The sequence below is a fragment of the Elephantulus edwardii genome, unplaced genomic scaffold, assembly GCF_000299155.1.
Source record: "Elephantulus edwardii isolate Elephantulus edwardi_28Jun2011 unplaced genomic scaffold, EleEdw1.0 scaffold00026, whole genome shotgun sequence".
In the NCBI taxonomy this organism is placed as follows: domain Eukaryota; kingdom Metazoa; phylum Chordata; class Mammalia; order Macroscelidea; family Macroscelididae; genus Elephantulus; species Elephantulus edwardii.
This window is the reverse complement of record NW_006399776.1, coordinates 17,672,581-17,699,325: the sequence shown is the minus strand read 5'-3', so window position 1 is coordinate 17,699,325 and position 26,745 is coordinate 17,672,581. Positions and strand designations below refer to the sequence as shown.

Sequence of the window (26,745 nt, the reverse complement as noted above, 5' to 3'; positions counted from 1 at the left end):
TCATGCTTGGTAGGGTGGAGGGACAGCGCAGGAGGGGAAGGCCCTCTGTGAGATGGATTGAGTCAATGACTGGGGTAATCAGGATGGGAGTGTCAGAGACAGTGCAATTGGCACAGGACAGAGCAGAGTTTAGGGCTGTGAAAGCGACTCAACAGCACATAACAACAACAAAAACAATCAATCTGGCACAGATGACCCTCTTCACAATCAAGAGCAGGAAAAGAGCTCTATCAGGCCAATGTAAGATCTTCTTTATCTAGAAGGACAAGATACAGGCAGAAGCCACCACATACAAATATATACACAGTGAGCAGGGAATGTCAGAGAGGTTGGTCTTTCTTGATATCACTATCACTTAAAACTGATTCCTAAAACTCAAGGCCTGGCTTAAGAGTCTCCGCATTGCCACCTTCATCTCTTTATTCCTAAAAGTGTAGATCATAGGGTTTAGAAATGGGGTGATAATTACATCAAAAATGGCAAGGAATTTGTCCACTGACACTGTGAGAAATGGCCACAGATATGCAAAGATGCAAGGACCAAAAAATAAGATTACCACAGCAACATGTGCTGACAGTGTAGAGAGGGCCTTCGACAAGCCACCTGAAGAATGGTGCCAAACAGTGACCAAGATGAAGATGTAGGAGATGATCAGAATGAAAAAAGTGCCCAGGGAGATGAGCCCACTGTTGGCAGTGACAATGAACTCCAATCTGTAGGTGTCTGCACAGGCAAGTCTGATAAACCGAGGAAGATCACAGTAAAAGCTGTCCAATTCATTGGCGCCACAGAATGACAAATTTACAACAAATACTAGTTGGATCAATGAGTGGATGATTCCAATGGTCCAGGCAGTCACTAAGAGGGAAATACAAGTCCTGAAGTTCATGATGGTCAGGTAGTGGAGAGGTCTGCATATAGCAACATATCTGTCAAGGGCCATGACTATGAGCAGGACCATCTCAGTTCCTCCAATAAGATGAATGAAGAACATCTGAGCAATACAGCCCTCGAAAGAGATTACTTTCTGCTCCCTGAAAAGATCAGCAATCATCTTTGGAGCTACACTGGATGAAAGCCACATGTCAATGAAGGAGAGGTTGGCCAGTAAGAAATACATGGGGGAGTGCAAGTGGGAATCAGTTATCACTGTGAGCACAATGAGCAGGTTCCCTAAAATACCTGCTGCATAGAATGCAGAGAAAATGAGAAAGAGAACAAGTTGTATTTCCAAGGAACTGGTGAGTCCCACCAGCAAAAATTCAGACACCGCTGAATGATTTCCTTCCTTCAGGGTCTTGGTCATTTTGGACTTGAAATTTACCTGAAAGAAGAGAAGAGATAAGAAATTGGACTTATAGCTCTATCAGGAAAGGTTACATTGAAAAATCAAGACTTTCAAGTGATAATTTATAAAGGAATTTGCTGCAAAAAATTGACCTAATAAAATCATCAAAAGTATTTTTATCAGATGATGTAACACACAGGACAAGTGATCAAGAAAACAGCAAAGGGGGGTAGGGGGAAAGAGGAATAAACTGGAACTTACTAGAAAGAGCTAGAGTCTATAAAGACAGACTGAAATTGACACAGCTTCTCATTGCCTCTTGATACAAAAACAAATCAGACATCCTGCCATCAAGCCAGTTCTGACTCAGTGACCTCCATTGTGTTTCTTAGACTGTGAATCGTCTTTCTCCCTTGGAGAATCAAAGGACTCTGGTAGAATCAAACCATGTCATGCAGCCTTTTATTTAGTAATTTCAATCACTACAGACTAAGTCACTCAAATATCCCTTCATAGTGCGTCTCTATTGCAGAATTTGGGACTTTTCACCAGAAATGATAGATAGATAGATGATAGATAGATAGATAGATAGATAGATAGATAGATAGATAGATAGATAGATAGATAGATAGAGATACACACAATCTAGGAGTCAAAGAAGTTAAAAGAGACTCCCAATAAAGATGAGGCAGTTATAGGCTCTTTACTGCCTTTTCCCCAATGTAATGGTCTATCAGATAAACAGCACTTGTAAGCTACAAAAATGACTGCTTCCTCCCTCCTGTTCTCCAAATACTTCAGAAGTGGTATGCATATAATCTAAACCATTTTTACAAACTAAATAATTCTCTTACATGTTCGTTTCCTATGTGCATTATATAAGTTATACGCATGTGCATTATTTAAATGAACATTGTTGTTAGCTGTTAGGTGCCATCTAGTCGCCTGCGACTCATAGCGGCCCCATGTCCAACAGCCCTAAAACCTGCCCTATCCTGCCAATCTCACTGTCTCAGACACACCTACCCCCATTACTCCAGTCACTGAATCAATCCACCTCATAGAGGGTCTTCCTCTCCTGCACTGTCCCTCCACCTTCCCAAGCATGACGTCCTTCTCCAAGGACTGGTCCCTCCTTGAAACATGTCCAAAGTATGTCAGATGAAGCTTCAGAGTCCTTGCCTCCAAGGAGCAGCCTGGTTTAACCCTCTCCAGAATAAAGCTGTTCATTTTCTTACCAGTCTATAGTATATTTAATACTTTCCTCCAATACCACAGCTCACAACTCAGAGGTATCAATTCTCCTTTTGTCCTCCCCAGTCATTGTCCAGGTCTTTGATGCATAGCAAGTGACTACAAAGACCATGGCCTGTATCAGGTGAACCATAGTCTCAAGAGTGACACCATTCTCTTCAGTACTTTGGAGAGGTCCCTAACAGTAGACTTTCCCATTGCAATATGTCTTTTAATTTCCTGGTTGCTGGTACCAAGAGTGTTGACTGTAGAGCCAAACAAACTACAGTTGTTAACAATCTCAATCTCTTCACCATCCATCCTGATGCTGCCAATTGGCCGAGTGGTGAGAATCTTTGTCTTCTTGACATTGAGCCTCAATCCATACTAAAGACTGCAGTCTTATTTGGGGGTGGGGGGTGAAATAAAGCACGTATTTTGAAGCTCACCCTAATCAGAAACATACAAGAAAGGAAATTCATGAAAATATAGCTTTAAAAAATGAAGTTTCTCAATTAAAAAAATACACAATTTTTTTTCATTCTCTGTTATCACTTTTCATTCAGTCAAAAAATGGCCATACTGGTAGTTAAATTGATTTGACTAAGGCCATAAACTTATGGTCCTAATCTCATTCTACCATCCATCAAATTCTCTTGTTATTACTAACTCTGTGTAAAATTTCACAATGGAATGTATTCTGTTATGAGAATTATTTCAAGTCAGAATATCAGTGGAGCTGTATAGTGAAAGGAAAATGAAGGTACTAAATAGTATATGACTTGTGGTGGCATAGTCAAAATTGAGTTGTGCTATAGTCCCTAAAGTGGCAACTCTCTGACAGTTCAAATTCACTACTGGCTTTCAGGGGTAAAGATAGGGAATCTCCTCCCATGCAATTTATAGGCGCCAAAAATCCACTGGACTGTCAACTATGAATTTATTTTGAGTCAAGAGCAATCAGAGAAGTGGCCAATGAGTAGGGATGATAGAGGGAGAATTGAAAGAATTCCTAAAGAATAGGACGATTATCTAACTTTTTAGGTAGTATGCTGGAGTACTCAAATTAACATAACTGTTGAAATTTAATTTAAAAAAAACAGCACATAGATTGTTTGCTAACAAATGTACATCCAGAATTTCCCAGGCATTCTACAATAACTCTTTAACAGTATAAAAGTATTTGTGTTTATCATGTTTTTTGCGTTAAAAAACAACCAAGCAGTGGTATTAGATGTCTCATTGCTTGGTTAAATGAGTCAAGGGATAGAAGCATTGAGAAATAAAGGATTAAGTTGTTCTTGTTGTTGTTGTTGTTGTTGTGTACCATAGAGTAGCAACTGACTCATAAGTGATCCTCCAGCAGGTTTTCAGAGGCAGTTAATCACACAGGAAAAGCTTGCTGGTGGACTTGAACTGCATGCCTTTGGGACTACAGTGCAGCTTCTTGCCACTAGGCCACCAGAGCTCCCTCAGTGAAATGTGTCACTTTATTTTATTCTTATATTTCTTTTCTTTCATCAAATGTACATTCTACTTTTCTGTATTATTAGAAAGACCTACTTTCATTCTTTAAAATTTCATATTTCTATAAGGTGATGTTTTATCTTAACAAGTCTATCAAACCTTTTAAAAAGTGTTTAGAGTTATACATTTCTAGTAATCCTGAATAAAACATAATTGTGATGGTTTTGAGAACAACAGTCCATAACTGCATTTATACTACTTCCGTTCTGAGTTGTGTACCATTGAGTCAGAACTGAACCCATAGCTGACCCTCTAGCAGATTTTCAGAGGCAATTTATCAGACAGGAGGAGATTGCTGCAAAGCAGCTGATGGATTTGAACCATGTGCCTTTGAGACTGCAGCAGTTTATTATCATTAGGCTACCAGCGCTCCTTTCTGTTCTGAATATTATTAGGTGATGCTTTTTAGTGCTCTGGTACTGCTGTAATAGAAATTCCATAAGTCAATGGCTTTAATGAACATATTCATTTTCTCACAGTTGAGGAAGCTAAATAGAAGTTTATTCAAAACTTCAACTTTAAGAAAAGTTTTTCTTCTCTGTTAGTTCTGAAGGAAGGTGTTTTGTTTTTTTTCTTCTTTCAACATCTAAGGACTCAGCATTCTATAGAGGTCACCATGTGTCTTGGCATCAATCTTTCCCTGGGTCTAAACTGTTCTCAGTGCAGACTAGAACTGAGTCCAAAGGACACCGTTCCTTCTGATCTTTTTACTTGGCGGTAGTCAGATCCACTCCTCATTTCTTACATCTCTCTCCTTTTATCTCATATACTGTTGTTGTTGATTGCCATCATGTAGAACACGACTCATAGTGATCCTATGAACAAAAGGCCTAAAGCCTTTCTATAACTTGTCATTTATCAAAGTTCATAGAATTTTCAGAGGCATGTTGTTTAGGAAGTGAATGTCACTCCTGCTTCCAATCTCTTATGATAAGAAACAAAACGTGTGATGCAAGTAAGTATGTGACTTGAATATGTGATTTGAAGAAGAATGACTCTTGAGTATGAATATGAATTGTGACAGATTCTCTTCAATGCCTCTCTGACTTTAGATACACCCAACCTTAATTCTGCCTCATTGATATACAGAGGTTAGACTATACAATACATTAAATGGAAGATAGTTACATACTGTCACAAAATGTATAACCACACAGCACTGGGAATGTTGGCCCAGCCTAGTTTGGAGAAGATACAACTCAATTCATGATAATGATGAGAGAGAGATAAAAATATAAAGCGGTGTTCCTGAAGTAGAGGAGACTGGAAGATAAATTCCTTTTTATGATTCAGGGCATACGTGAAAAGTTAAAGCCAACTTTATACTTAATGAAGACAGGCGACTTTCCCCTTGAAATCAGGAATAAAACGAAAGTGGCTTCTCTCACAACTTTTATTCAATTAGAGGTCTTAGCCAAAAAAGAAAGACAAGAAAAAAAATAACCAAAAGACAACCAGGCTAGAATACCATTGCTGTTGAGTCAGAACCAACTCGTAAATGAAACCCTATTGAATTTCTGAGATTGTAAATCACTGGGAAGAGATTGCCTATCTTTCTTCCCTGGAGGGTTGCTGGATTTGAATTACCAAAGAGGTGCAGGCCTCTAATGTCTAGGCCAAAGAAGGAGTAAAATAGTCTCTACTTGTGGACAATCTGATCCTATACATAGAAAATTTCAAAGAGTCTACACAAAAACTTCCAAAACTGATCAAAGAATTCAGTGACAATACAAGGTACAAGATCAACAAACAAAATCATTTGAATTTTCATATACAATCATTGAGGAATTTGAAAGGGAAATTAGAAAAATAGTTCTCAATACAATAACATCTAGGGAAACAAATTCCTAGGAATAAATCTAACCAAGGATGTGAAGGACTTACATGATGAAAACTATAAAACACTGCTATAAAAAGATTAAATGAGACTTAAATAAATGGAAAGATGTTTCATGTTCATAGATTAGAACATTGTTAAAATGCAAAACTACCCAAAATAATCTATAGCTTCAACATAATCTTCATGAAAATTACAATGGCCTTTTTTATAGTAGAAAAGCCAAGCTTCAATTTTATATGGAATTGCAAGCAGTCCCAAATTGAAAAAAAAAAAAAGGCTGAAAACAAAAGAAAAAAAGGTGATATTTTTATTATTATTGTTGTGTTTCATTAAGTCAGAACCAATAGGTTTTCAGTGACAGTAAATTACACGGGGAGAGATTGCCCATCTTTCTCCCATGGAGCAGCTGATGAAATTGAACCACCTGCCTTTTGATTGGCAGCTGAACTCCTTACCACTTAAGCCACCAGAATAAGAATATATCTGAATCTTCAACAATTTAAATATAAAAAGACAAATAACTGAAACATGAAATGGGCAAAGAGATCATTCAAATAGCAACTAGACACATGAAAAGATTCTCAGCATCACTAGCTATCAGAGATATAAAAAATAAAACCACAATGAGGTATCATTTCACTCCCACTAAGATGGTTAAGGGAGTTTGGCAGTGGAGTTCAAAAGACCGGTGGTATAGTTCCCATAGAACTGATAATATAGTCCATAGCAGTGCAAAAATTGTACAGTCACTGTAGAAAATAGTATGGCAGTCACTCAAAAATACTACAAATAGAATTACCATAAAGAAAAGATAAGGAAAAAAAGCAAATCTCCTGCGCTGTAGTTCATTTCAACTCATAACAAGCCTCCATGAATTTTCCAAGTCTTTAAATCTTTACCAGAGGAGAGGACACTGTCTATATTTTTTTTCTGGGAGTAGCTGGTGGATTATCATATGATCCAGTAACTTCATTACTAGGTATAAGCCAAAAAATTCTTCATAGTCAAATTTATAGACAATGTTCTTTGAAACACTCTTCATAATTGCCTAAAGGTAGAAATGACCTAAATGCTCATCAAAAAATAAACAACTAAAATATGTGTATGTATACACAATGGAATACAAACTCAGTCAGTACAACTGATACAAAGAATATTATGGATATATACCTGGAAGAAAGTGTGTTAAGTAAGCCAGTCAGTAACAAATGAATAACTATTGTATGGCCTCACTTACATTTTTAAAAATAAGAAGACTATAAAGAACAACTATCATTAGTGGTTAACAAGTTAGATAAATGATACATAATGACAACAAAAACAAGGTCAAGAGGAAAGAGAGCCAAAAAATAAGAGGAAGAGGAAAAATTCAAAGATGTTGTTGTTGTTGTTATTGTTGTTAGGTGCCGTTGAGTCGAGTATGACTCATAACAACACTATGAACAAAAGATCTGAATGCTCTTCTGTCCTGCACCATCCTCACACTTCCTGATACACAAGAGCCCATTGCAGCAGTCACCATGTCAACCCACCTGGTTAAGAGTTGTGTCATCTGAATACGCAGGTTATTGATGAGTCTCCCACCAATCCTGATGTCACGTTCCTCTTCATAGAGTACAGCTTCTTAGATATTTGCTCACCATACAGACTGAATAGGTATGGAGAAAGAATATACGCTGATGCACTCCCTTCTCCATTTTAAACCATGGGGTGTTCCCCCGCTCTGTTTGCACAACAGCCTCCTAGTCTTTTTAATTGAAAGTTAATTATTGTGAAAGTATTGCATTGACTAATGGTAAGCTTGCACAATTATTTTAATTGCTGTAAATAAGTTTTTTAAAAGGTGAATTGACAAAAAAAGCTGTGTGATAAAGAAAAAATAAAAAGATTGTTATGTATAATCAAACACCCTATAGGACTTGATTCTTTGGTTTGGAAGTTTACAATCATGGTTTCACAGGACATCTAGGTATAGGCTCCAATAATGTGTTTAGTGCTTCTGTTCTACTTCCTAGATTTTTGGGTAGTATCTAAGGTCTTAAAAGTTTGTTAAGCATTCATGCAAGGCAACAATAGTCTTTATTCACCTGGAGCAACTAACAGAAAAATGGAGGAAATCAAGAACTGAAAAAAAAATGAATGTGTCTAATTCCTTCTGTGAACAGCAACTCTTCTCTGCCATGAGATCAAAATTAGGTTTCCAATGAAGACTCTATCAAAAGGAATAAAATAAAGAACAGAATATCAAACTCGGATGTACTATATATTTTCTAGAGCCATAAAATGCTATTCATTCCCTGAAACTGTTGAATCTTTAAAGATCCTAAGGTCAAATAGTTTAACTCTAATTGAGTTAATCAGCCTCAAGAATTATGCTCTTTATATAGGATAATACTGACAACAGTATTTAAAGATCATAGACAAAACTTGTTGTTAGGAATTGAAGAGTAGAGTATGATTCAGAACCACCCTGTGGACAGCAAAACTGAGCCCTGTCCTATCCTCAAAATCTCTGATCTATTGTTGTACTCACTGTGTCAATCCACCCAGTTGACGGTCTTCCTCTCTTTTGCTTTCACTCTACCCAGCCAAGCATGATGACCTTCTCCAAGGAATAGCTTCTTCTAGCAATTTACCCAAAATATATGAGACAAGTTTTATTTGCTTCCAAGAAGTACTCTGGCTCTACCTTCTCCAAGACACATCTATTCTTTGGCAGTTTGTGGGATATTCAGCACCCTTCTCCAATACCACAGCTCAAAGATGTCAATTCTTCTTCTGACATCCTTATTCATTGTCCAGCTTTCAGATACATAGCAAGTGATTGAAAAGACCACAGCTTGAAATAGGCGCACCTTAGTCCTCAAACTGACATCCTTGCTTCTCAGTAATTTGGAGAGGTCCCTGAATGCAGTCTTTCCCAGTGCAATACATTTCTTAATCATCTGACACCTGGTACCAAGCGTGTTGATTGTAGATCCAAGGAAGATGAAGTTGTTTTTAGTTTCTCTATTTTCTTCACCTATCAGGATGTTATCTATTGGTCCAGTGGTGAGAATTTCTGTTTTCTTAACATTGAGATGCAATCCATATTAAAAGCTACAGCCTTTTGTCTTCTGCAGCAAGAACTTCAAGTCCTCCCCACTTTCAGCAAGCAAGGATATATCATCTGCGTAATAAAAGTTATTGATGAGTCTTTCTTCAATCTTGATGCCACATTCTTTTTCATAAAGTCCATCTTCTCAAATAATCTTCTCAGCATACAGATTGAAAAGGTATGGATAAAGGAAATAACCCTGATGGTCACTTTTCTTCATTTCAAAACATGTATTGTTCCTTTGTTCTGTTTACACAAGAGCCTCTTGATCTAGGTATAAGTTTTGTATGAACACTAATAATAGTCTAGGATTCCATTCTTCTTGGTGTTAGCCATGATTTGTTATGATCCACAAAGTCAAATGTGTTCACATAGTCAATAAAGCACAAATGATATTCTTGTGGTTTTCTTTACTTTCAGTCAGGAACCATCTGACATGAGCAGTGGCATCACGGACTCTTCTAAATCAGCTTGAATGTCTGGAAGTTATCAGTTTATGTACTGTTCTAGTCATTTTTTTAATGATATTTAGCAGTATTTTGCTTGTATGTGATATTATTTTTTTATAATTTCCATACTCTGTTGGATCACTTTTCTTGATAATTGGAACAAATATGGATCTCTTCTAGTCATTTGGCCAGGCAGTTGTCCTCCAAATTCCTTGGCATAGTCTAGGGATTGCGTCTAGAGCTGCATCTGTTAGGCGAAACATGTCAGTTTGTAGCCCATCAATACCTGGGGCATTATTTTTTTGCCAATGCCTTCAGTGCAGCCTGAACTTCTTTCATTTGCCATTGACTTTTGGGCATATGGTACTTTCTGAAATGCTTCAGTGTCATCCAATCCTTTCTGATATAGTAATTTTGTGTATTCCCTCCATCTTCTTTTGATGCTTCCAGAGTCATTCAAGATTTTTCTCAGAGCCTCATCACAGTAATGCAAGCGAATTCTTCTCAACCTCAGCCCAGGGCGGGCCCTCAAGTGGAGTCTCACCAAAGGAAGCATAAATCAGTGAGCTCAAGGAGTTTGGAATGGTTGGTCTGCAATGCACACTCCTGGGGGAAAATGATCACCCAGGGAAGCTGTTCATGGAAGGGCTCAAAACACAAACAAATGAGAAAGCCCTGGAAGCAGTATTTAGCAAATATGGATGAATGGTAGAAATGTTCTTAATGAAAGACTGTGAGGCCAATAAATCAAGAGTATTTGCTTTTGTCACCTTCTTAAAGCCTGGTGTATGCCAAAGATGCAGCCAGTGATATGAATGGAAAGTCCCATCTAATAGATTAAAAGGTCATCAAGGTGGAACAAACCACTAAACCAATATTTTAAAGTAGTATGTGTGCACCCCTCCACCTCTAAGAAACAGAGATCCTCCAAGAGGTCTTTGAGGAAGAAGTGGAGGAATCAGGGGACACCCTTGCCTCTTCATGTGGGGATTGCAATGATGATGGCAACTATTCTATTAATTTTAACATGAGTTCTTCCCCAGGACCACTGTCAGTGAGATAGGACCACCACCACAAAACGGAGGGCCTCCTCCTAAAAGATCAGCCCTTTCAGGACCAGTTCAAAGCAGCAGTAGGATGATGGAAGAACACCTGTACCATGTGAAAGAGACAGTTATGGAGGTCCACCAAGAAAGGACCCTTTGCCTTCTTGTAGAGATGCTTATTTGTCCCCCCCCCAAAGACGATTGTTCTTTTACTTAAGATAGTTTTTCAAGCAGAGATTACTCAAGTTCTCAAGACACAAAATATTATGCACCACCACCGAGAGGTTATACATTTCCTGACTATTGTCATTCCAGTCCTCGCAATGACTATCCATCCAGAGGCTATAGTGATAGAGATGGGTATGGTTGTGATTGTGATTATTCATATATCCCAGTGAAGGCTCCTACAGAGATTCCTGTGAGAGTCGTGGTAACTCACATAGTGCTTCACATACACGAGTGCCTGTCCGTTATGGTGGAAGCAGTCGCTATAATGATTACAGCAGCTCACATGCCAGATACTGTGGAAGTCAAGGTGGTTACTCAAGCAGGCACAGTGATCTCTGCTTAAGTGACCATGATCAGGTTGCCAGACCAAAAGGAGGGCTTCTTCCTTCTATGGAAAGGGGGTACCCTGCTCCACATGATTCCTACAGCAGTTCAAGCTGTGGAGCACCAAGAGGTGATGGCCGAGGAGGAAGCCAATCTAATAGAGCAGGAGGCAGAAGCAGATACTAAAACAAAACTTTGGACCAAAATCCTTGTTCAATGAAACAAACAAAATGTGGAAGCTATTCTGTCATAACTACCCAAGGACTATTGAAAGGGAAAATTGTGTTACTTTTTAAAATTTCCTGTTAAGTTCTCCTCTATAATTTTTATGTTCTTGTGAGGAAAAGCAGTAAAGATGTTTAATTTTATTTCCTTATATGACTTTGCTTTCAACAAGCAAATAGTAAATGTGTAAGACCTGTCTTGTGTACCTGTGTTGTAATTCACTTTGTCCCTGAAAGCCACTGTTTGACTAATCCCAGTAAATTAGGCAAGCAACACTAAGATCTTTCATAAACATCTATTATTGTTATTAAGTGTTGAGTCACAGGCGACTCATAGAGACCCTATGAAGGAGAGTCCTCAACGTTTGGGTGCCTCTCATCCTCTCTCCAGGTTCATAGGGTTTCCGGAGGCAAACTTGTTTTAACCAGGAGCTCCACCCTGCTCTCTGTCCGCATTGGGTAAACCAGCCAGATGAATCGTTCCGCTTATAAACAAGCCAATGAATAATAGAATGGTGATTGGTTTTTCTACTCTAAGATTTCAGGGTGTCTTAAAACCGAAATCTCCATGTTCTCAGCATGAAAATCTGAGATCAGATGCTTACACAAGGAAAGTGCTATTCATTCAGTAAAACCCAAAAAGCACATGGATAATGCTGGGCATATATTACCTTTCTGACATTTCCTGGGGAATCTGCAAGAACCTCCCCTTTCCTTCCCCCCTATAAGACCCTTTAAATGTGTATTAAACAACTACAGAATACTAAATTTAAAAGTTTGGGGTGGGGGAGGATTTTGCCCATAACATCTCTAATATTCCAATTCAAGGCTTGAATTTATTTTTTCAATTTTTTCAGCTTGAGAAATGCCAAGTGAGTTCTTCTCTCTTTATTTTCCTATTGCAGTTCTCTATATATCCTATTCTAATATTTGCTTTGTCATTTCAAGCTGTCCTTTGAACTCTTCTGTTCAAATGTTTTACTTCAACATCTCTTCCCTTTGTTTTGGCTTCTTGATGCTCTAATGCAATTTCAGGATCTCTTCTGACATGCATTTTGGGGTGGTTTTTTTTTTCTTTCTCTTCTATCTTTGTAGTGACCTTTTGCTCTCTTCATGGATAAGATCCTTGATGTCATCACATAAGTCATTTGATCTTCAATCGTTAGTGTTCAAAGCTTTAAATCTATTCTTAGTAACCTAGGGAGCTATATACTAATATTAATGAGTGAAGAAAAAAATCAGAAAAGGAAGGTAAGAATTGTTAAACAATTTTAAAAAATGTAATCAATGTCACTAAAATGTACACTTAGAAACTGTTGAGTTGGTGTACGTTTTCCATTGTATACTTTCAGCAATAACAATAACAATAAATAGAATTTAGTAGAAGAGGAAACTTTCACTTCTGGCAATACAGCAGAATAGATATGTATATACCAACATTCCCTAGAAAATGAAAGATTCTGAACAAAAGTTATTTTTGTCTTAGCAATCATAGCAGTAACTAACAGGCAGGTTAAAAGCATTCGGTTGAAAAAATGAGCAAAAGAATTCAGATAATTAGTAGGTCATTGAGTGAGCTCTTGTCATTTCAGATTTAGGGAAAACAAGTTGAATATGAGGCTAAATGTTTAGAGCCCAGCAGGATGCAAAGATCAGGAACAAAACTCCAGAGTTCAGTTAAAGTAGGAGTCTAATGGGAAAGTCTCCTGCAATACATCTGGAGCTCCAAAAGGTTTTACTTTCAGTAGGGTGAACTGGAAAGAAATACACCGTCCTTGTGCTGCAGGGAACTTGTATAGAAAATTGCATATAAATTATTAATTATTAAAAGTCTAAAAGAATTTCTATAACTAAAGGTTAAAGGAAAAAAATAAGTGAATGAAACACTAAATTAAATATAAAACTGAACCTAAATTTTTTTTAAATCTGAAAACACTCAGAACTATAGAAAATACAAGTAGAAATGAGAGTGTACACAGAAACAAAGCTTCAAAGTCTTAAGATATTGGAATGATCAGACAAATTATGTTTAATGAGTCAAAGGTAAAATTATGAAATATGAGAAGAGAGAAAGAAACTATAATGACTGGAAAAGTATGTTCAAAAATTAACTAAATAAAATGTCTAGAATTTGAAAATAATACTTAGAGCACAAGAAGTAGAGAAAATTGACATCGCAGAAGACATAAAGACAGAATTTGTTTATTTCAATGTTGTGTTGCTGTAGACTGCCTTCGAGTCGAGCACGATTCATAGCAACTGTATGAACAAAAGGCTTGAGACCTCTCTACAACTACCGACATTTATCAATGTTCATAAGGTTTCTGGAGGCATGTTATTTATGAAATGGGTGCCACTCCTGCTTCCAAATATAACAGAGATAGAGTTAGAAAACACAAAAAATAAATTAAAAATCAGAATAACTGGAGCTCTAGAGGAGAAGATATAAAATAAGACAGAAACAATATTCTAAGAAATTGTTGTTGTTGTTGTTGTTGTTGTTGTTGTTGTTGTTGTTGTTGTTAGGTGCCATCAAGTTGAGCACGACTCATAGCAACCCTATGAACAAAAGATCTGAAACCTGCTCTATCCTATGCCAACCTCACACTTAATGACACACAAGAGCCCATTGCAACAGTCATAGTATCAATCCACCTATCTGAAGGTCTTCCTGTCCTTTGCTGACCTTCCACTCTTCCAAGCATTATGTCCTTCTCCAAGGAATAGCACCTCCTAGTAACATGCCCAAAGTATGTGAGGCAAAACTCATCATTCTTGCCTCCAAAGAGCACTCCAGCTGCATCCTCTCCAAGACATATCTGTTCATTCTCTTGGCCATCCAAGGATATTCAGTGCTCTTAAAGGCATCAATTATTTTTCTATCAGCCTTATTCACTGTCCAACTCTTGGATGCATAGCAAGTAGTCGGAAAGAACATGGCCTGAATCAGACACACCTTAGTCCTCAAACTGATATTATTTTAATAAATAAGTACTAATAAATTTCCAAAATTTTAAAAGATACCATGCTTGTTCCATTGTATATAGGTTATCAGGAGTAAAGAATATCTAACAAAAGTGTAGAGATCATCAGTTGATTTTTCAAATGTTAAACCAATTACATGTTGTTTACACCAGTGATGCAAGATTTGTTTCAAATTGAAATATCAATCTATTGTGGTATAATATTTTTTCTGTATTATTGATTTTGTTTGTTAAAATTTTATTTAAAATGTTTCTATTTAGTTTCATGAAGGATATTAATTTATAGTTTTCTTATAATGTTTCCTATACATGGAATATCAACCTTATAAAAAATTATAAATGTTTTCCTTTATATCTTTTCTGAAAAAGTCTGTGTAGGATTGATATTATTTTTATTTAAATATTTTATAGAATTTATCAATGAAAAAATATGATCATGGCATAATATCACAATTATAAAATGCTAAGGACAAAGAATCAATTCTGGAGGGCTAACAGACATCAAAAAGGAAGAAACAAGGAGAAAAATTAATAGATTGATAGCTTGAGTGAGAGGTAAAGGAATAAACTGTAAGGAGTTCATTAGACATTGCAATTAATGATTCTAATCAATGGTAATTAATGTTAAAAATGTTTCTGAATGATAGTATGAAAAACCAATATGATTTTTAAACCTCCACTTAAAAAATTGTAAGTAACAATATCTACTTGCAAAATATTTTGCTTCAACCTCATTTAATTTTAAGTTTAAAAACATGAATTCAATCAGCAAACAACAAATGCAAGGTTGCAGAGAAACTGGAACCCTTATTCACTGCTGGTGGGAGTGTAAAATGGTGAAACCACTACAGAAGGTTGTATGGCACTTTCTCAAAAAGTAGGAAATAGGAATACCATTTATCCCAGCAATTCCTCTACTGGGAATATACCCCAAAGAAACCATAATTGCCACCCAGGCAGATATATGCTCACCCATGTTTATCATGGCTTTGTTCACAATAGCAAAGAGTTGGAAACAACTTAAGTGCCATCAACAAGCGAATGGATAAAGAAGCTGTGGAATATTCACACAATGGAATACTACGCTGCATTGAAAAACAAAGAACTTATGCAATAGTATTCAAAATGAGTGACCCTGGAGGACGTTATGCTGAAATATATCAGTCACAAAAGGACAAATACTGCATAATACCACTGTTGTTGGATGGGACTGACATAGGGGTTGGGGGGAGACTGAGAAAGATGGGATATATAATGTATACTGCACTGAAACAGATGAGGGAGAGAACAGTTTAAAAGCAATATATGATTGGGTATTATGGCTATGACAAGAGTCCAGAACAAAGGTTGCATAGGGGAGTGTATTGGGGGAAGGAGGGAAGGGAGGAATTGTATACCAATGAAGGAATTTTACTTTTCAAAGAGAAGCGTGAACTGGAGGGGAGGGGTGGGCAGGGAGAAAAATGCAGCAATGAATGAATGGAAATCTAAAATCTCTGTAAATGTTCATTAAAATTAATAAAATAAAATTTAAAAAACAAAAAAAAAACCAAACACCAAACATGAATTCAGGAAGGAAATACCTTAATTTACTAGATATCTTACATGAAGATAGAGAGGTTTTAGCAGCATGATTTTAATATGCTATTTTCTGTTTTCTTGTGCTATACAGTGTTTGTTATTATAGTGAAAAGAAGATTATCAGGCCAGTGAGAGATGAATTACAACTAAATTATAAATAACAACTAGTCTGATTTTAGTGGTTCAACTGTCAATAAACTGCATGAATTTTATCTTGGACTTTCAAGCAGACATATAAAATTAATTCTGGCTGTTACTGTCATTTTATCTATCTCAACAAGTCATCAAGTAAATAAATAGTAACAAGAAGTCAGGAAAAGATCATCTGTTATCCTAAAGTTTGAATTTTTAGAAAAAAATATAAATTTTTCATAGTTTATCTAGAATCTGGCCAGAATAAGGTGAGATCCAGGGAGTAGGAAAAGACAGAGAAATAAGAAATATCAGAGAATGAACCACTAGATTATAGTTTCAAGATGATTCTGAGGACTAATCAACCAGCAATGGGAAACAGGAGGGTCTTAAAAAATTCTAAGTTCTCTGAGATCTCAGTTTCTGTCCACTTCAATCCATTCTTTAACTGGTTAACATTAAAAGAAAAAGAAAAGCACTGGTTATGCTTTTCTCAATCATCAATTATTTTTATTGACTAAAGAACAATCATGGTATTCAACGTTTTTTCATTCTATGTTCTCCCATTTCTAATTCGTCTTATCTTTAATCAAATCTGTCCCTTCATCATCTATGTACTCTCTTTTTCTCCTTTATTTCAAACCATTCCCTTCACTTAAATACTTTGCCCCATCAGTCTTTTAGATACAGCTTGCTTTTTTTTCTTTTTTTTTTACAGTCCAGTTCTTCAGGCTAGAGAAAGAAAAAGCAGCCTTTTCTCTTTTATCTCCAGAATCCAACACAATGTTTGAAAAATAATGAAAGTTGAGAAAGGGTTTTTAAATTAATTTAGCAGATATACAAATGACCAAAAACCATAACACAATTATTAATGTTCTTTGAATATTTCAGGAAAATCAGGGTCCAATTCAGTAAAATAAAGGGAATAATTAATTGTTCTCAGCAATCACTTCATATTTATTTTCCTCAGAGATATATAGTAATAACCAGTTAAATTATCAGTGTCAGGATAGAGAAGGACATGCAGTGCCTGTTTTTCAGTTGTTTTATTTTTTGCAAACACTGCCTGGATTGCATTTTATTTACTTGATGCAGAAGCTCTTGTGACATAGTAAGGAGCTGCATTTTAATTCAAAACCCAGCACCTCTCTGGCAGCTCAAATTCACCAGTGACTCATAGTATCAAAAGGGGTCATCCCTTCCCGGATGATACAGACTCAGAAACCCAATGGAGGAGGTTCAACTGTGAATTCTGACTCCACAGCAATGAAAAAGATATTAACTTGGTAGAGGTTGTCTTCCACAGCCAAGATGAAATACCACTATCAACTCTGGACTGAATGGGGAAACACAGAAACTGATTACAAAATGTATCCAAAGACCAAATCCACCAGCATTGAGTCGAATAATGATTCCACTGAATAGAGCACAACTGCCACCCAGGGTTCCCAAGGTATAACTCCTTAGGGAAGTGAACAAACTGCCTTATGTTTCTTCAGAAGAGCAGCTAGTGAGTAAATACCATAAATCTTCAGGTTAACAACTTGTCATAAGTTACTGTACCACCAGGGTTCCTTAAACTAAATCTTAAGAGGAGCTACATCTAAGTACCTCATATGCATCCTAATGTTATTTATACTCTGTGTACCTATTTTTTCACTCATGTCTTCCTCTCCCACATCAAAGTCAATGCCCTTGAATACTTGCTACCTTCCTGTTTCTGTTGGGAAAAAGGTGAAAGTGGGTTCCTTGCAGAGTCTTTTTCAAGCCCTATTGATTCAATTAATCTGTCAAGCTTTTCTGTAAGGATCTCCTTCACCTGTACCCAGTGATTGGTAATTTCAAACTGTGATTTAGTCACCAAAAAATATCTGAGAAAAATATAATGACCTGATAAGGTCTGTTCTGATATCTCACTCACCTGATCTGCAGCAGATCTGAAATAGCAGAATCTTCTGAGAAATCATCTCTAGCGTATGGAAGCATCTGAATTCTCCTAGAGTTGAAAACAGAAAGCTGTTTAACACCACAAAGGGTAGTAAAAAGTGTTATCAAATAGAACAGGGAAGGTCAGTATGATTTCAGTTTCTTCTGGGATTAGCCTCATGAAATAGAGTTGATTTTCCCAATACAACTTAGGAGGAGACAGTTAATAATCACTTAGGGGAAGGGATCTCTCAAGAGTAAATAAGCTTTTTTTAGTTTCTTTTTCTACATAAAGTCTTGAAGACAAAGATTGCATTCTAAACATCATCAAAATATATGTTAATTATATTTTATTGCATATTAGAAACACAAACATACCTACTTGAGTATTTGACTTCTAGATACATGTATTTTGGACAGAGTGCAAAAGGAAAATGAAGTATCTTTGAGATTTGACAGATAAAATAACTAGGATAAAATTCCACCAAAAATATGAAATTCTCTTGTCCTCTTTACCTTGACTTTATATCTTGATCTATCAGTTATGGATTGAATTGCAAACCTCAAAATACAAGTATGTAATTAGATAGTGTGGAAGCTATGTAATAAACCCCATGAGCTGAAAACCCAACTAGTTATAAAAGGATTAAGGATGGAATGCAATACTGCTTCATGCCATCACAGCTCTAATCCCTAATGTTAGAGAAGTTTCCCTAGGATGTGAACATCAGTACTTTTTATCTCACAAAAGGTAAAAAGAAAGCAAGCCAAAAAGGTGGAATCTCACTACCATTAAAAAAAAAAAATTGTCAGGAGTGGGATTTGTCATTTGGGACATATTCTCTGTTCAAGAAAATTTCTAGACACTAGTGAAGTCTATCCAATGTTTCCTTGCTCTGTTCTGACCACTGCCTCCTGGTTCAAGTATAGGTTTCACAAAAGCACAATCAAGTGTTCTGGGATTCCCATTCTTCTCACAGTCAACCACAGTTTGTTGTGATCCACACAGTCAAATGCCTTTGCATAGTCAATGAAACACAGACAGACATTCCTTTGGTAGCCTATTCTTTCAGCCAAGATCACCTGACATTAACGATAATATCCCTAGTACCACAGCCTCTTCTAAACTCAGACGGCTCATCTGGCAATTCTCTGTTGATGTGTTGCTCCAGTCATTTTTGGATAATTTTCAGCTTGCATGTGATATTAGTGATATTGTTTGATAATTTCTGCACTCTTTAAGGTCATCTTTCTTTTGAATGGGAACAAATACAGATCTCTCAATTTAGTTGGCCAGGTGGCAGTCCTCCAGATTTCTTGGCACAACTTAGTGAGCACATTCAGGGCAGCATCTGTTTGTTGAAATATGTCAATTAATATGCTGTCAATTCTTGGGCCTTGTTTTTTGCCAATTCTTACAGAGCAGCTTGAACTTCTTCCTTCACCACCAAAGGCTCTTCTTGCTCATACATTGTTTCATTAAATTCTTCTGTGTCAGCCAATTTCTTTTGGTACATTGACTCTGTATACTCCCTATGTCTTTTTTTAATGCTTTCTGTATTGTTTAATATTCTGCCCAAAGCATCCTTAAGTCTTGCAACTCAAGCCTTGAATGTGTTTTTCAGTTTCTTCAGCTTAAGAAATGCTGATCAAGTCCAGTCCTTTTTATTTCCTGACTCAGTTTTTGCACAGTTCAAAATTGGACTGGGTGTATAGCTTTTCAATCTATATGCAGAACAGATCATCTAGGATGCTGGGCTCTATGACTAGGAATGTGTCATCAGGACTGGATGAGACTCATCATCAGTCTTTATTATGCAGATGGCACAACCCTGCTTGCTGAAACTAAGGAAGACCTGAAGCCCTTGCTGAAGAAGATCAAGGACTATAGTCTTCAATATGGATTAAAACTCAACATCAAGAAAACAGAGATTCTCACCACTGGGCCAATTGACAGCATCATGATAGACAGTGAAGAGATTGAAATTGTTTATAGCTTTAATTTGCTTACCTCCACAATCAACACTCTTGGTACCAGCAGCTGGGAAATTAAAAGACAAATCGAATTGGGAAAGTATACTGTTAACGACCTCTCTAGAGTACTGAAGAGCAGTGATGTCAGTCTGGAGACTAAGGTGTGCCTGATCCAGGCCATGGTCTTAACAATTACTTGTTATGCATCACAAAACTGGACAATGACTAGGGATAATAGAGAATTGATGCCTTTGCGCTGTGGTGCTGGAGAAGAGTATTGAATATACCCTGGATTGCCAGGAGAACAAACAGGTTCATCCTAGAGAGGAAATCTAGGTTCATCCTAGATGAAACCAGGCTGCTCCCTGGAAGCAAGGATTCTGAAGCTTCATCTGGCATACTTTGGGCATGTTGTAAGGAGGGACCAGTCCTTGCAGAGATATATCATGCTTGGGAGGGTAAGGAACAGCACAAGAAAGAAAGACCCTTGATGAAATGGACTGATTCAGTGACTAGGGTAATGGGGGTAGGTGTGTCAGAGAAAATAAGGTTGGCACAGGATAGAGTAGGTTTCAGGGCTATTGTACATAGGGTCACTATGAGTCACAAGTGACTTGTTGACACATAACAACAACAACAAATATTTTTGGGGGTTTGCAAACATATTAATATGCATTGTGTTTCATTCATCTAAATTGTTTTATATAGTCTTTCTTTTATATTGTTTCATATAATCATTAATATACATTCTATTTTAAATAATTATTATTGATCTATACTTATCATTACCCCATCTTTTCAATTTCCCACTGAGTCTTACCTATTCCTTCATCCCCTAACCTGCCCACTAACCTCTGCTATCCTAATGATTTCCACCATTCCTCTTCTTCTGTCCCTTCCTCCTTTCACTTCCCCTTTTGAATGATTACACTCATCTTGCTCAGCTATCCTATTTTTACAATAAAATATTTATTCCGTATTTGTGCTTATGAGATAGAGTTAGTTCACTCAGTATAATGCTCTCTAAACTCTGCTATGCTCTATTGTATTTTACTATATCATTTTCCCTTCATGCTGCATAATATTTCATTGTGTGAGTGTATCACAATTTCTCAATCCATTCATTTGTTTATAGGCATTTGGACTGTTTCTATTTTCTTGCTGTTGTGAATAATGCTGTGTACATATCTCCATTCATGTCTCAGTTCTAATTTGCTTGGGGTATACTCCTAGCAGTACAATAGTTGGGTCATATGGTACTTCTATGTTCATCTTTTTTAGGCAAAGCCAACCTACCTTCCTAAGTGGCTATGCCATTTTACAATCCCACTAATAGTGTATGAGAGTTCCAAACTGTCCACATCCTCTCCAACATTTATTGTTTGCTGTCCTGTTAAACTTTGCAACTGCTACTGGAATGAAATGGTCTCATTGTGGTTTTGATTTGCATCTCCGTGGTTTCCAGTGATTTTATGTGTTTCTTCTTGTGTCTCTAGGCCATTTGAATGCCTTTCTTTGTAAAGAGTCTTTCATGTCTTTTGCCAATTTTTTAATTGGGCTGCCAATCTTTTTCTTGTAGAAACTGTAGTATTCTGTCAATGTCCACTATGAGACCCTTGTCTGAGATGGTAGTGCCCAATGTTTCCCCATGGTCTGTAGGCTTTATTTTCACCTTATTAGAAAAAGTTGTTTTTATTTACACAGTGACTTGATATTTAGAAGGTCACATTCATTGATCTTATCCCCTCCTTGTGGTGCAATCAGTCAGTTCTTCTTCTGTCATCCTTATTCACTGTCCGGATCTCAGATGCCTAGCAAGTGATTTAAAAGACGATGGCCTGAATCAGGCACACCTTAGTCTTCAAACTGACACCACTGTTCCTCAGTAATTTGGAGAGGTCCATGAGAGCTGATTTGCCGAATGCAATTAGGAAGTTAACAGGCTATAATTCTGGTTGGCAGCAGGATACAATCCCACAGTCCAGATAGCTTCTCAGGCATGGTCACAAGCCCTTTGAGCTTTAGCCTCAGAGATTAGGTCAATGTCACAAAGTTCCCTTAGTCCTGCCAGTTGTGGAATATTCACATGGAGGGGCAGCAAAGGAGAGGAAGACCTTCGATGAGATGGATCAATTCTGTGACTGGAGTGGTGGGAATAAGTGCATTTGAGATGGCTAGGTTGGTACAGGATAGAAGAGTGTTTAGACCACTTGTACATAGGGTCGCTATGAGTCACAAGCAACTCAATGGCACATAACAACAACAACCACACTCCAGCAAACTTTGCTAAAGACCTCAGGCACCGTCTCATGTTGGTCAATAATTCTCTGCTGAGGCTGCTGCTCCTGTATGCCCCAGGCTGAGTGGTGCAGGAATATTTGACCCCAAAAGACACATACTGCTGCTGCTTCCTTGTTTTGTTGAGATTTTCGATTTCTGCTGCTAAAACTACTGCATTTAAACCTTATGAATCGGTGATACTAGCCAATACACTTGTGGATAGACTAACATCCTATTTGTATGATCCCACTTACTCATCTGTCTGAATCAGAGTTGATGGCTAGGAGAGCCATTTTGAACAGCAAACCCACAACCAACAATAAACACCACAACCATTGAATACAGCATGAAGAAAAGAGAGAGATCATATGAGTTCAAATCCTATTCACAACCACTAAGTTTCTATTGTAGGAAGCTCTTCTATACATGATGATTATGAGGAATGAGAGAAAGTAGAGTAAAATTTTAATAAATCCTTGACAAAAATGACTCTCCCTCAAAGAATTCAGACTAATAAAATACTTTAAAATATTTAAAACAAAGGTATTAAAGGAGCCACACAAAAGACAAACAGTGATAAAATCTGAAAGGACAAAGAAAGCTTCAGGAAAGAAAAGATTGTTAGGTGACTGAGATTCTCTAGGAGCTCTGGGTGTAAGATGCAGGGCGTTGTACTGCTAATCCGAAAGTGGTGCTCTTTGTTGAGTGGAAGGATGAGGAAAATTGAAAGAATTTGTTCTTGAAATCAATGTATTAGAATTGTGTGAATAAACTAGTAGAAAAAATTTTTTTTAAAAAAAAAGAAAGTGGTTCTTTATGTACCACGTTGGTGGTACAATGGTGAGCATAGCGGCCTTCCAAAAGTTATTCTCTGATAATTGAATCCATCAGTGGTTCTGCAGGAGAACAATGGGCAATCTCCTCCCATGTGATTTACAATGACTAAGGATGACAGAAGAAGAATTGATGCCTTGGAGTTGTGGTGCTGGACAAGAGTATAGAACATACCATGGACTGCCAAGAGAATAGATCTGTCCTGTAGAGGGTGAAGCCAATTTACTCCTTTGAGACAAAGATTTTGAAGCTCAGTCTCACATACTTTGGGAATGTTGCCAGAAGGGACCAGTCCTTGGAAAAAAAATCATGTTTGAAAGAGTGGAGGGTAAGTGCAAGAGAGGCCCTACATAAGGTCAATTGACACAGTGACTGGGGTAATGAGAGTAAGTGTGTTGGAGACTGAAATTGGTTCAGGATAGGGCGGGATTCAGAGCTATTGTACGTAGAGCCGCTATGTGTCACAGTTGACTCAACAGCACAGAACAACAACAAAACTTACTAGAAGGTCAGCTATGAGTTGATTCCAAGTCGGCTGCAATGAGTTTGAGTTATTTTGTTTGGTTGTGGGTTTTGTTTTGTTTTTTATGTTGCAGTGTAATCCAAACCATAAGCTATAGTCTTTTATGTTTATCAAAAAATGCTTCAAATACTCTTTGCTTTTAGCAAGGAAGAATTTGTTATCTGCCTAGCACAAGTTTTTAATAATGTAAGGAAGCCACCAATGCCTCAGACAGCTGGCAAGTGCAGTAAAGTTCATCCTCAAAGCAATCTAGTTAACATTTTAAGGACAGGATACTCAGTGACTTCATCCACAGACCAAAGTGGGAACCTCCAGCAACATCATTCCATTGGTCCAAACACCACTCACCTGTTTGCATAAAACCTACCTCAGGAGAAAGAGGAGTAGCTACATAAACCCCATAACCCCAATAGCTGGCGTCGTTTCCACTCCTAACCTGTCCTGGAAGAGTGAGTGACTTCTCTTCCCTTCCTCTTGGCAAGTCAGACATGATGGCCTTTAAAGTTTCTAGAACTAAAACACCAAGCAGCAGCTCTCTGAAGAGCCATTAAAAATGCTGTACCTCAGTGATGTGGTCTTCCAATTATCCTCTGTTGTTGTTGGGTACCGTAGAGTCTGAATCAACCTAAAGCTGACCCTCTAGTGGGTTTTCAGAGGCAGTTAATTGCACGGGAGGAGATTGCTCATCCTTTACCCATAGAGCAGTTGGTGCCTCAAACACCATTCCTTCGGGATTGCAGAGCAGCTTCTTGCCACTAGACCACCAGACCTCCCTTATTAATGGCTTAATTCTTTGGGAAAGAAAATCAAAATCAGGGCAGTTATCCAACAGTAACATTTCAATGCCAAAGCCCAGGAGACACGAACACAGAACAACAATAAACATTTAGAAAATTGGTTGTTTTAGTTTCCCAAATGTGTCCCATCAAGGGAAGGTTCTGAGAGGTTATTTGCAGGCTACATTAAGAATGTTGTTTATGGGGGGTTCAGGCGAGGCACCAGAAAGAGGAGGAAGTATCCAGAACAGGAGGAAGCGTCTGGAAGAAGCTTCTGGAAGAGGAGGAAACTTGTGGAAGAGGAGGAAACTTGTGGAAGAGGAGGAAACAGCAAGAGGAGGAGGAAACTTCTGGAAGAGGAGGAAACTTGTGGAAGAGGAGCCAACAGCAAGAGGAGGAGGCCAGAGGGAGGCAGAAGCAGGCTTCCCTGAGAGAGTCCAGGGCGGAGCCAGAGGAGATAAAGTTACAGCTTTGCCTTCCGTCAGAAGGCTTCTGAGGAGAAAAGAGCTGAAACACAGCTCTCGGCCGGCCTGTGAGCTGCAAGGCTCCCGGAGCGAAGTTGCCGGCGGCCTTGAGCTCGAGGCCCGAGTGGGAGGCGAAGACCCAGCCGAGGGAGGGCGTCGTCACCAGCAGCCAGGCGGCGTCCAGTCACCTGAGAGCTTCGCCCTCACCTTTTCCCGCCCGCGTGTGTGCAGCTCGCAGCTCCGGTTGCGCGCAGCCATGGCCGAAAGCAAGCCCAAGAAGGAGGAGGCCCGGGCCGGCAGCAATGATGTCATCAACCTGAGGGTGGTCGGGCAGATAGGCGGCGTCATCCTGGTCAAGATGAAGAAGACCGCACCACTGGGCAAGCTCATGCATGCCTACTGTTCCCACTATGGCTTGGCCGTGAACCACCTGCACTTCAGGTATAACGGGCAGCCGGTGAACGAGACCGACACGCCCGCCTCCTTGGAGATGGAGGACAACGACTCCATCGACGTCTTCCAGCAGCAGATCGGCGGCGTGATGGGGGCCCTGCTGGCACGTGCTGTCAGAGGGGACCCCCGCGCACCCTACCCCTGGCCTTATGTTGTCACCTAGGCATTGGCGTGGAAACACGCCAGACCAAGTGCCTTTGCAAAAGTCAGAGTCACCTCCACACGATGTTCTTTTTTCTTGAGTAGTACTTCAAGTGCTTTTTGCAGGCCTTAACCTTAGGCTGAAATTGGCCCCATAGACAACGGACCATCTTGCTTTAGGATAGATGACTTGCCAGGGCTTTTTGTTGGTTACTGAGGTTTTTTTCCTTCCTGAAATATTACCTGTCCATTTTCGGTTTTCCTCTGGAGGTCTTGCCCTCAAGTGCCTTCTCCCCCACTGATTCATCTCACAGCTTTGAAAAACCTGAAATTTGTGATATTAGACATTAATAAAGTCAAAAGGAACGTGTTGAGTTGCTGCACAAAAGGCAAAGGAATTAGAGTCCTTGCCTGCTTCAGCCCAGGGCCCCTACCATCGGCTCAGGACCTGCCCATAAGTGGGACTGCATTCACTAGATTGGTTTTGCCCCTTTTTTTCCATACAAAAATTAATGCCGTAATCTTCATTTCATCCTAGTACTGTGGCCATAGATTTTCCCCCTACTATTTGTTTCTGATGAGTAATTACCGGCTAGATTTTAAAAAGGTTATAAACCAGTATAAAATGAAAAAGTAAGATGATTGGTGAATTTGCAGTTAAATGTTTGTGATTATGAGCCTTTACTTGTAGTGACAAATGAAAACCATGGGAAGATGACTTCATTATTCTCAGATTTTTGCTTTTCAAATATGTATTAGACTCATGCATTAGTATGGTTGCCCTCTGTGAACTCTTTTGAGATCTGTATTAGCTACACAGTCTCATTGTTTGCTTGATGTCCTTCAGTGAAGAATTGTTGCTTCTCGATGGCCATTCTCAGCTTTTTGTTGCCATCTGGCAGTGGCATGACCCATACTTCTTGCTTGTTTGCAATTTTGCTGAAATAATGTGACCTTTAGTTTGCTGTGAGGGTTGGGGTGTTTGTTGAATCTTTTGTGTTTATTCAACAATACATGATTTGTTATACAGTTTGATATGATAAAAAAAAGAATTGAAAAAGTCCTTTTTGTTGGCAAAAAAAAAAAAGAATGTTGTTTATATAGCAAGGAGTTGGAAACAACCTAAATGCCCATCAACTAATGAATGGGTAGAGAAGCTGAGGTATATTCGCACAATGGAATACTATGCTGCATTGAAAAACAAGGAACTCATGCAATATTATTCAAAACGGGTGATCCTGGAGGACATTATGCTGAGCGAGGTATCTCAGTCACAACGGGACAAATGCTATATGGTGCTATTGTTGTAGAATGAGGCTGGCATCGAGGTGGGGGTAAGGCTGAGAAAAACTGGATGAAATATGTTTACGGCATTGAAGTCTATGGGGGAGAGAATAGTTTAAAAGTATTATATTTTAGGG

At 38.2% G+C, this 26,745-nt stretch overlaps 1 protein-coding gene and 2 pseudogenes across 1 annotated transcript; 2 read left to right on the top strand and 1 right to left on the bottom strand.

Annotated features, from left to right (window-relative positions):
• Nucleotides 1–355: 355 nt before the first annotated feature.
• On the bottom strand, nucleotides 356–1,306 carry LOC102848475 (olfactory receptor 4F3/4F16/4F29-like). The gene has a single exon (XM_006883234.1). The coding sequence runs from the start codon at nucleotides 1,304–1,306 to the stop codon at nucleotides 356–358; it is 951 nt and encodes a 316-aa protein (XP_006883296.1).
• An 8,758-nt stretch (nucleotides 1,307–10,064) lies between these two features.
• Nucleotides 10,065–11,218, top strand: LOC102858973 (annotated as a pseudogene).
• A 13,768-nt stretch (nucleotides 11,219–24,986) lies between these two features.
• Nucleotides 24,987–25,346, top strand: LOC102848078 (annotated as a pseudogene).
• The last annotated feature ends 1,399 nt before the right edge of the window (nucleotides 25,347–26,745 follow it).

Excerpts from the sequence above, each read along its gene's own strand:
- LOC102848475 (XM_006883234.1), bottom strand. The coding sequence starts at position 1,306 with ATGACCAAGACCCTGAAGGAAGGAAATCATTCAGCGGTGTCTGAATTT.